At 40.8% G+C, this 11,854-nt stretch overlaps 1 protein-coding gene across 1 annotated transcript; it reads right to left on the reverse strand.

The window, feature by feature from the left end:
• Positions 1 to 5,294: 5,294 nt before the first annotated feature.
• CPXCR1 (CPX chromosome region, candidate 1) lies at positions 5,295 to 6,245 on the reverse strand. The gene has a single exon (XM_006084724.1). The coding sequence runs from the start codon at positions 6,243 to 6,245 to the stop codon at positions 5,295 to 5,297; it is 951 nt and encodes a 316-aa protein (XP_006084786.1).
• Positions 6,246 to 11,854: the final 5,609 nt, after the last annotated feature.

An 11,854-nucleotide genomic window follows, 5' to 3' on the forward strand; every position in this document is an offset into this window, starting at 1 on the left:
TCTTGCCCCAGAAGGGTGTCTCCAGCACAGAAGTTCTCCCACTGCAGACACAGCTGATTCTCACCCAATTGGCCTGGAGGTCAATTCCTCCCAGTGATACCTTATAATAATAAAAGCGTAGTATGCTAATTAGACCGGACAGCCAAATGACCTTCCAGATGTCATTCTGGTTGTCCTTCTGGATGAAGCTGCCACAGCTGGGCCTGAAGCAGAAGTGGTTAGGGGTGATCAGGCAGGCAAGCGAGTGGTTACAGGTGATCAGGCAGGCAGGCAGAGGTGGTTAGAAGCAATCAGGCAGACAGAGTGGTTAGGGGCAATAAGGCAGGCAGATGAGTGGTTAGGGGCAATGAGGCAGGCAGGCAGAGTGGTTAGGGGAGATCAGGAAGGCAGGCTGGCTAGTGGTTAGGAGGCAGTGGTCCCAGATTCTGAGAGGGATGTCTGACTGCCAGTTTTCGCCCGAGCCCGCAGGGATCCCTGCCTAAACCAGCAGTCAGACATCCCCTGAGGGTTCCGGATTGCAAGAGGTTGCAGGCTGGGTTGAGGGACCCCCCCCCACCCACGTGCACAAATTTTGTGCACCCAGGCCTCTAGTTATATATATACATATATTTTAATCCTAACCTGAGGATATGTTTTTTATATATAAACTAGGGGCCCCAGTGCATGAATTCTTGCACTTTAAAAGGGACTCTGGGCAGCAAGGCTGTGGTGGGCATGGGGGCATATCTCAGCCCATCCTCCGCACTCCTGCCCAGCCTCTCCCACTGTGGCCCCAGGTCCCCTCTCTGCTGGTTGCCCCGCTCCCATTGCTGCAGCTCCCACACACTGATGCTCCCATGCGCTGAAGGTGCTGGCCCTGCTAGCACTCACTGACGGTGCAGAGTGATTGGGGCTGGTACCAACAGTGGGTACAAATGGGGCCAGTGCCGTCAGTGGGTGCGAGTGGTGGCTGCTGCCCCAATTTGCCCTCAGGAGCAGGGGGAGGTGGAGAAGCCCTGAGGGTCAATCAGGGCCAACAGCAACCACTTGCCCCTGCTGATGGCACTGAGCGATCTGGACCAGCGCTGGGTGCCAGCAGAAGGTGCGAGCAGTGGCTCCAGCACCGGCTGTGGGTGCAAGCAGAGCCATTGCTGGCAGTGGGTGCGAGAGGCAGCTGCCAGCCCCGATCGCCCCTCAGGAGGAGGGGAGGTGGAGAAGCCCTGAGAGGCGATCAAGGCCTGCAGCCACTACTCACACCCGCTGACAGTGCTGAGCAATTGGGGCCGGCATTGGCAGCGAGTGCGAGTGGCAACTCTGGCACTAGCAATGCGTACAAGCGGACCGGCACCAGTAGCAGGTGCAAGTGTCAGGCAGGACCATGGTATGTGGGAGCAAAGAATTTTCAGTAACCACTAGAGGCTTGCCCCAATGACAGCGATCAGCACCTTGGTCTGGTGCCCCCGCTCACCTGCTCCACTATCTGGCTGTGGCTGATGCCCACCATGTTCCGTGCTCTGCCACCTGCTGCCAATGCCAACCATGTTCTATGTGCGCCCCCTGGTGGTCAGCGCATGTCATAGTGACTGGTTGTTCAGATGTTCAGTTGTGAGGTTGTTCCACCGTTCAGTCTATTTGCATATTAGGGATATATATATATAGATATAGATATAGATATAGATATAGATATAGATAGATATATACTTGTTTTAGAGAGAGAGAGATGAAGGAAAAGAGAGGGAGAGAAACATTAAACAGTTGCCTCCTGTATGTACCCTGACTGTGGATCAAACCCACTACCTAGGTATGTGTCCTTTCCGGGAATCAAACCCACAGTCTTTCAGTGTATAGGATGATGGTCTAACCGACTGAGCCTGCACCTATATTTTAAAAATATAATGTTTTGTGAAGGAATTCTGAAAATTACTAATACAAAGAAATAAAATATGTGCTTGTTCTGGTGTCTTTGAGAAAAAGTAAATATACCTGTGTGGATGTTGAGCTCATGAATTTTCAAAGATAGAAAACTCAATCTTTTTAAACATTGAAGTTACTCATCCATCTTTCCCAAGGTAAAAGATTGCCTTCTCTCTCTATAGAAGTTGAGAATAACTATCAAGTGCCAGAGAAAGATATATCTAGGTTTCTTTATTTTAGGTTCTTCTGATTTCACTATTATGATTTAAGTATGATTCTCATTTGTCATTTTTTAAATCTTCGCTCAATATAAACTTTTGTGTATATGACAAAAATGTGAATACTTGGTTTATTTTGTTTTACATTTAAATCATATTTTCAAATTTTGTAGAAGTTAGCAGCTCAAATGTGGATTCTATGGATGGTAATATGACAGTGATAAAACCAACTTTTAAAATCCAATTGTTATTTTTACTTTATCCTCAGGAAAAATGCAGAACGAAATAATTTTATTTTACTTCTCATGCTTTATATTTTTGTAAAAATGTGTTTAATATCTCAATTTCTTTCATATTAAAATTCAAATAGCATATTTTTTAAAGGAAGAAACATTTGATTTATTTGCTTGAATTGTCTCAATCAGTTTGTTTGTTCTGAATCACTGCTGACACTGAATAATTGTAGCTAGAAGTAGCAAATTTGTCTCCAGATTAAAAAAAAAGACATTTGTTAGATACAACCTAAGTATCCTCTGCTTCGTGAGAAATTAGAATTTATTTAATACAATATACCTATAGATTAAATATTTCACACATATATACTTATTAAATAAGGCATAATATGTAGCAAACCTCCCATTGAAGTAAATTCAAATTATATTATTTTACTAGAGGCCCGGTGCACAAAAATTTGTGCACTCGGGGGGGAGGGGGGGTCCCTCAGCCCGGCCTGTGCCCTCTCACAGTCTGGGACCCCTCGGGAGATAACGACCTGCTGGCTTAGGCCTGCTCCTGGGTGGCAGAGGGCAGGCCCAATCCCTAGGTGCAGCCCCTGGTCGGGCTCAGAGCAGGGCTGATTGGGGAGTTGGGGCGCTGCCCCCTGTCATGCACAGACCAGGGCGGATTGGGAGGTTGCGATGCCACCATCAGTCACGCTCAGGGTAGGGCTGATTGGGGGGTTGGGGCACCGCCCCCTATCACACTCAAGGCAGGGTCAATGGGGAGGTTGCGGCGCCACCCCCTGTGATGCACAGAGCAGGGCCAATCAGGGGGTTGGGGCACTGCCCCCCCCCCCGTCACGCACAGAGCAGGGCCCATCAGGGGGTTGGGGAGCTCCCCCTTGTCACGCACAGAGCAGGGCCCATCAGGGGGTTGGGGAGCTCCTCCCTGTCACGCACAGAGTAGGGCCGATAGGGGAGTTAGGGCACCGCCCCCTGTCACACAGAGCAGGGCCAATCAGGGGGTTGGGGTGCCACCACTGTCACACTCAGGGCAGGGCCGATGGGGAGGTTATGGCTCTACCCCGTCACACACACAGCAGGGCCCGTGGGGGGGGGGGTTGGGGCTCCGTACCCTGTCACACACAGAGCAGGGCTGATCAGGGGGTTGGGACGCCACACCCTGTCACACACAGAGGCGCAGGGCGATCAGGGGGTTTGGGCGCTGCACCCTGTCATGCTGATCTGGTGCCAGGAGGCCTCGCGGCTCCGCTGATCCCGGTGCTGGGAGGCATATTACCCTTTTACTATATAGGATAGAGGCCTGGGGGCCGGCTGGTTTGCCCTGAAGGGTGTCCTGGATCAGGGTGGGGGTCCCCACTGGGGTGCCTGGCCAGCATGGGTGAGGGGCTGAGGGCTGTTTGCAGCTGGTCACACAACCTTCAGGGTGGGGGTCCCCACTGGGGTGCCTGGCCAGTCCGGGTGAGGGGCTAAGGGCTGCTTTCAGGCTGGCGGTTTTGACTGCTTTCAGGCTGGCGGGAAGCTCCCAACCACTCCTTTTTTTCTTTTCTTTTTTTTCTTCTGGGCCAGCTTTAGCTCTGGCTCTAGCTCTGAGGCTTCCGCTGCTGGTTTGTTTGCCGTTCTGTAATCGAAACAATGTATAACTTCAGCTCTGAGATCCCAGCCGGCTATATTTGTTAGAATGTTTCAAACTGCCAGCTCAGAGGCCGGCAAGTCAGGTGGGGAACGTTGGAGTCAGCAGTCACTGGAGCAAGGAAGCCTCATGTTCGCTTCCAACTGCCTGGCTGCCGGCCGCCATCTTGGCTGACAGTTAATTTGCATAAGGATACGCTGATTAGCCAATCAGAAGGGTAGCGGTCGTACGCCAATTACCATTTTTCTCTTTTATTAGTGTAGATTATACGGTAATAAGAGCACATGCTTGCTAAATGTGTGACCTAGGAAAGTGATTTTTTGGGAAACTTTCTATGCATCTAAGTTTACCATAAAGATACATACATGTAAGATTATTGTGAAGATTAACCAACACATACAATGATTCTAGCATAGTGCTTCATACATAATGAATGACCAGTTAATATAAGTTAATATAATAAAGATGAAGTTATGAAGTCTGTCTTTAAACTTTATGACTATATAGATCAAATGAAAGAAGAGGTACAGCAGTTTGAACTGCAAGTAGCAAGATAGGAAACTCCTTAAATATGTGTGTATATTTGTGCATATATGTATGGGGGAAAGTAAAATTTTAATTGTAATGGTAGGCATTGGTGAAGAACCTATCCAAGAAAATAAAATATTATAGTTGTATGCTTCCAGTTTAATATTTGTTCAAGTCTATCTCAATTATTTCACTTCTATCACATTATTTTTGAATTTATTTTTAATTATCAAAATTGTTATCTAAACATAGCACATTTATAATACTTGAACATTTTTCCCTAGATGCAATGTTTTCTACTTAGTTGTAATCATACAATGCAACTTTTAATGACTTTAAAATGATTTTATTGCATTATTGGAAAACATTTCAGATATTAAATTTTGCAGTCTGTAGAAACACCTGGTAGGGCTTTGTCTAACTCTCTAATATATTTGCTATCATATTCAGGTCTTGGAATCTGATATTAACAATATTTCTATAAACAGAAATGGTTGTTAAGAAAATACTAACATTTTTCTTAGTTCATTTCCTGACTAAAACAGATCAAGGGCCTGATATTCTGATGCTCTGTTTGTAATAGCACAGTGTAAAGAGCAGTTTCCTTATGAGTTTTTCTTCTCTTCTCAAGGTGTTTCTTTTTTATGTATCCTATTATTTTATATTTGTATATGCAACTCCATTTAACACTACTAAAATTTATGTGCATGCAATTTTGTCTCAATTTGGTAGCCAAATTATGAATTTTAAAAAGTAAAACTTTTTAAATCACCCCAATTGAACTTAATTTCCAAGAAAGTTGCAAGAATGCTGTCTAAATTCAACCAAACTGTTGAAAATACTCCCACAAATGGGACATAGGTATTTCCAACCATTATCAGTTGTTATGATAATCACCCTTATGTAATAACGTGATCTCAAATGATCCTCAAAAGCTCTTTTAGTAAATCTGTTTTCCAATTGGGTCCGTGGGACACCAAACACAGGTCTCACAAAAATGTGAAATTCCATCTTCCTTTTAGTACCAGTTGACTTGGATACTATGTTTAATGCTATTCTCTCAGTGAGGGGATAGTAGTAGTACACCCTCATAGGTCTTCCAAATAGTATCTCTCTTACCCTATGGTTGAGAACATTTGGGCGAACAACAAATGCTACATACTTTTGCTTTATCCACTTGGTATTTTGAGGGAGATGTCTCTCACACAACTGACGAAGAATCATTCTTCTCCTCTCAGAATGGTTAATAAATGAAACTCTCCATGAAATTGAGAACTGGTAAGGAATTTTGTAATTTACATTGATATAACACATATCACTTATTTTCCTCTGAATTTTTCCTGAGCGAAGTCTTGCTCTATTAATTACAGGCTTTTCTTTATTAATTTTTACTAGTGGTATATTCAGATGGGTAAATGTCCCTAATCCTGACATGAGAGAGATCCATTTCCTAGGAATGGGAATCTGAATTAGAAGGGATTCTTCTTTTAAATCTTCTTGAGCATCTTTTTGGTTCATCTCTACTTCAAGCTTATTTTCTTCTGCTGATTGAAGAACAACATGCTCCTGGGAGGTTGGTATGTCTAACTCCCTGTTCATTAGGTTGCTATCATTCTGAGAAATCATATTAGATTCAGGCTCTATATCTGTACTACAGTCATTTGAAGCCTCATTTTCTGAATTTTTGAGAGCATTATCAGCTGCATCACTTTCTTCTTTAATAGGAGAAGTCATCCTGGGTTCTATTTATAAGAAAAAAGACAAAGGTCTATTAAGTTGAGGAATGCTTTAATTCATATGAGGTCGGTTATTTAGTTCTGGCAAAAGGCATGTGGATATGTTATTCCTGAGTTCTTCATACTTTAAATACACATAATTTCTCACACCTTTAATACCAAAGTTACAGATCAACAAAATAAAATAAGGAACAGTAAAAACTGAGGGCAAATATAACTCCTATTAAATAGGTGTTCTCATTACTTAGTCTAAAACTTATATAAACTCAAAATAACATAAACTTTCATCTGGATAATACAGGAATGTACTCTATGCACTAGAGTACATGTAGTCCCCAATAGAAAGTCCAATTATTTCATTTTGGATAGTGAATTAAATACATTTTTAGTTAATAAGATAGATCCAAATTAATGATCTGGGCTTTTAAAATGAGACTAAAGTATAAAGTAAAATAATTTTTATGAATACACATGCTTAAGAGAATATTAAAACCTATGTGGAACTGAAATGGTTGAATTTGTATGAAGAACAAGCTATTCTTCCTTGGGAATTTGTCCTTTGTTTTATTATTTTATCTGTTCTTTCTGAGCAATATCTATGCAAAGAGCAACAATTATGAAATATGTGGGAGGAGAAAGCAAAGTAGGTAAGAGAGTAGGAATCTCAACAGTGAAGTTCAAACTCTGAATTAGTTTATTAAAATATCTTTTAAATTCACCATTTTCTTTTCATTCTCATAGCTTCAGCACTAATCAAGCTGATAATCAATCATACTGTGTTACTGCTGATAGTACCTGACTTTCCTGATTCTAAATTCTTAGTTTACCTTTCTCTTCTTACATAGTTCTTTCTTCATGTCACCTATGTGCTCAAATACCTTCAGCATATACCAATACTCTGAATAATATATTTCCATTCCTCTCTATGAGGGGACTTAGGACAATCTGAGATGGAAGATTTCTTTAGAGTAGAAAAATAGGTAGGAGAGTTTATTATTGAAGGCAATAGTGGGAAAAGGAAGGAAAGTGGCTCAAAAAAAAATCTGTGGAAGTTGACATATTAAGAAATATGGCTTCCATTGTTTATGGTTAGCTTTAAGAGCTAACCTAGATAAGTCAGCTGGATTTTAGGAAATTACATAGGCCTTTATCTCATACTGCTGTCTTCAGAGATCCTCCATACTCTAACCCAGGGGTGGGCAAACTTTTTGACTCGAGGGCCACAATGGGTTCTTAAACTGGACCGGAGGGCCAGAACAAAAGCATGGATGGAGTGTTTGTGTGAATTAATATAAATTCAAAGTAAACATCATTACATAAAAGGGTACGGTCTTTTTTTTTTTTTTAGTTTTATTCATTTCAAACGGGCCAGATCCGGCCCGTGAGCCGTAGTTTGCCCACGGCTGCGTCTAACCCCACCTCGTCTGATTAATTTTTTTCCTACATTTACTCAACATGCCTTTTCTGTTCTTTTTGTTGTTATTTCACACTTACATATAACTTACAATTTTCCCCAAAAATTTCATAATAATTCAGTGTGACTTTTTATCTCAGACTATTTATTTATTTATTTATTTATTTATTTATTTACCGAAGGCAGTGATTACAATGAGATTTAATCTACTCTCTGGATTCTACTAAAATTGTGCAATTTTACTCTCTTAATCTTCCTCCACTTTTAAGCACATTATTTCTTGACTTCTGATATCACATGGAGTTTGTTGCCCTTCTCCTTTTTTATCCTCTTCTAATTTGTCTTTTTTACTTAGTTTTTACTCTTCCTAATATTTAAATGTAAGCATTCTTCAAGACATTTCTTGATCCTCTAGTCTACGTTTCTTTTAAACTCTTCTTTGGTATTTTCAAAGACACCACAGATTTCAAGGAAAGGGTCCTTGCTGAGCTTAATTGAGTTTGGTTTGTTTCAGTTTATCAATTAGATAAACTGTATTACCAAAATATTTTAGCATCAGCAGAGTTATAATCAGTGTAAGACAATAAACAGTGTCTATATTTTAGAAGATGTCCATAATAATAAAATTGAACTCACTGTTTGGTTGCTTTTAATAAGGCTGAAGTCCAAAAATTTGCTGGGAACTAGAGCTCCTGGTTGACATCTAGGTTTTGTCAGATGCTCCCTGAAATAAAATAATGTTATTTTCATAAAACAGATGTAGACTAGTTACATCTTTTATATTCTATCTCCAAGTAAAGTTCCTATTCTGCTTTGCCTTTTGATAGCTAACTATAAGATTCATTGTTATCTTCCACATTCTGCACTGGCATTTCATTAAGATATAACCAGTACATATACTCACATTTATCACAGATATTAATGCTATTAGAATAAATTAAGTTGCTTGTCAACTAAATTTAAGTTATATTTGAAATCTTGCTCTCCTCTGCCAAAGAAGCCATATCAGAAATATGTATTCTCAGGGCCATTATTGTTCATTTAAAAATATGTCCTATTTGGCCAGATGCCAGGATCCCTATGCTGAGTCATTTCCCCATTCTGAAGAAGCCATCTTTCTCAGGCAGAGCTTTCCCACCCATGCAGCATTAGTAGGGGGTGAAGCAATAGCCCCACCCATAGGAATCCCTCTTGCCCCACTATGCGGAGTTACACTCTGCTGAAGACTGTAGCCCAGGCTCATTAAGTGACTGAGACTAAGAGACAGCCTGCAGGCAGAGGCAGATCCCTGTGTGTTTTGAGTGTTTGCCTCACCTGTTCCTGGGCCTGAGGCTAGTAAAAGAAGACCTTCCTGTGAAGCTCGGTCCTTTCCACACTCACCCAAGCCCCGCAGAGGAAGCCACAAGCTGTGGATTGCTGACAGCTCCAAATAGACTGCTCAGCTGACAATTACAGACAGAGTCTGACACTGGCCTGCACCAGAGTCTCTCCAAAGTGATGAGAACCAATACACCCAGTGGCCAACTTCAGATGACACAGCAGTATGCAATAAGCTTCACAAGCAGCATAGCCACAGGGAGATATTGGCAGGAAACCAAACCTGCTAAGGCAAATTCTCCACTAGTTGTGATCAGCACTGGCATAGCAGACTGCAAGCTGTGTTGGAGATTGAGTCTCACTGTGAGCCAGCCTGAGAGTCACGCCCATGTATGAATAGGCCAATAGCAATCAAGACCCAATTACAACAGTAGGGTCCACACAAATCGCACAAGGGATCCAGTTCTGGTGATCAGGGAGACTGTGCCACTGGATCCCACAGGCCACCTACTACATAAGACCACACTACCAAGACTGGGAGTCATAGAAGATCTACCCAATACATAGAAACAAACAGGCAGAAAATTTGGGGAGACAAAGAAACAGGCCCCAAATAAAGGAACAAGAGAATTTGCTAGAAATGAGCTAAATGAAGTGGAGATAAACAATTTATCAGATATAAAGTTCAGAATAATGACTGCAAGGATGGTCAACAGCATGAAAAAGAATATAGAAACCATAAAAAAAGACCAGTCAGAAATGAAGAATGCCATATCTGAAATAAAGAATACACTGCAAGTAATAAACAGTGGGGTCAGTGAAGAAGAGGATTGAATCAGTGAATCAGAAGACAAGATAGGAAAAAACAACAACAAAAAACACCCAATTAGAGCAGCAAAAAGAAAAATGACAAAAAACGAGAATAGTTTAAAGGAACTTTGGGACAACATGAATCATAACAACATCCACGGCATAGGGGTACCAGAAGGAGAAAAGGAGGGATAAAGAACCTATTTGAAGAAATAATGTTGAAAACTTCCCTAACCTGGTGAAGAAAAACGACTTACAAGTCGAAGAACTGAGCGTCAAACAACTGTGACCCAAACAGGCCCACATAAAGACACATCAAAATTAAAATGCCAAATGTTAAGGACAAAGAGAGAATATTAAAAGCCTCAAGACAAAGGCAGTCAGTGACCTACAAGGGAGCTCCCATAAAACTGCCGATTTCTTAACAGAAATATTTCAGGCCAGAAGGGATTGGCATGAAATATTGAAAATGATGAAAAAATAGGACCTACTTAGAAGACTACTTTACCCGGCAAAGTTATCATTAAAAATGAAGGAGAAATAAAATAAAGAGCTTCTTAGACAAGAAAAACCTAAAAGAGTTTGTTATTACCAAACCAGTATTAAAAGAAATGTTAAGGGCTTGCTTTAAGAAGCAGAAGAAGGAGCCGAAGCCGGTTTGGCTCAATGGATAGAGCGTCGGCCTGCGGACTGGAGGGTCCCGGGTTCGATTCCGGTCAAGGGCATGTGCCTGGGTTGCGGGCACATCCCCGGTGGGAGATGTGCAGGAGGCAGCTGGTCGATGTTTCTCTCTCATCGATGTTTCTGACTCTCTATCTCTCTCCCTTCCTCTCTGTAAAAAATCAATAAAATATATTTTAAAAAAAATAAGAAGCAGAAGAAGGAAAAGAAGAAAAACAACAACAGAGGGACATAGTTAAAAAAATAAAATGATAATAAATATATACCTATTAATAATCACTTTAAATGTAAAGGACTTAAATGCTTCAAACAAAAACATAAGTTAGCTGAATGAATAAGACAACAAGACCCATGTATATGTGGTCTTCAAAAGACCCACCTCAGAGCAAAAGATGAACCCATAAAAAGTAAAAATATGGAGAAAGTTATTTCATGCAAAAGAAAAGGGGAAAAGAACTGGGGAAGAAATACTTATATCTGACAAAATAGACTTTAAAACAAAGGCTATAGTAAAAGACAAAGAAGAACACTACATAGTGATAAAGGGACCAATCCAACAAGAGGATATAACCATTGTCAACATTGATGCACCCAACATAGGAGCACCTAAATATGTACAGCTAATCTTGATGGACATAAAAGGAGAGATTGACAGTAATACAGTCATAGTAGGGTATTTTAACACCCCAGTGACATAAATGGAAAAATCTTTCAGACAGAAAATCAAAAAGGAGATGGCAGCCTTCAATGACACACTAGATCAAATGCACTCAATTAAAATCTTCAGAGGATTCCACCCCAAAGCAGCAAAACATGCATTATTTTCAAGTGCACATTGAACATTTTCTATGATAGACCACATGTTAGGACACAAAACAAGTCTCAATAAATCTTAATCATATCAAGCATCTTCTCTAACTAAAATGCTATGAAACTTGAAATCAATTACAAGAATAAAACTAAAAAACACACAAAAACATGGATGCTAAATAACATGTTATTTCCAATGATTGTGTTTACAATGAGATCAAGGAAGAAATAAAAAAGATACTGGTGTGGCTCAGTGGTGGACACAGGAACCAAGAGATTGTGGTTTGAGTCCCAGGTTGTGGGATTGATCCCCAGAAGGGGGCATGTAGAAGGCAGTCAATTTATGATGTTTCTTTCATCAATGTTTCTATTTCTCTATCCCTCTTCCTCCCTCTCTCTCTCTCTCTGTAAAAATATCAATAAAAACAGCTTTTAAAAAGATACCTTAAAACAAATGAAAATGAGAATACAATAATCCAAATTCTGTGGGATACAGGGGAAACAGTCCTAAGAGGAAAATTCATAGCATCACAGACCTATCTCAAGAAACAGGAAAATCTCCAAAAAAAATCTAA

Source organism: Myotis lucifugus, unplaced genomic scaffold, assembly GCF_000147115.1.
Source record: "Myotis lucifugus unplaced genomic scaffold, Myoluc2.0 scaffold_13, whole genome shotgun sequence".
Taxonomy (NCBI): Eukaryota; Metazoa; Chordata; class Mammalia; order Chiroptera; family Vespertilionidae; genus Myotis; species Myotis lucifugus.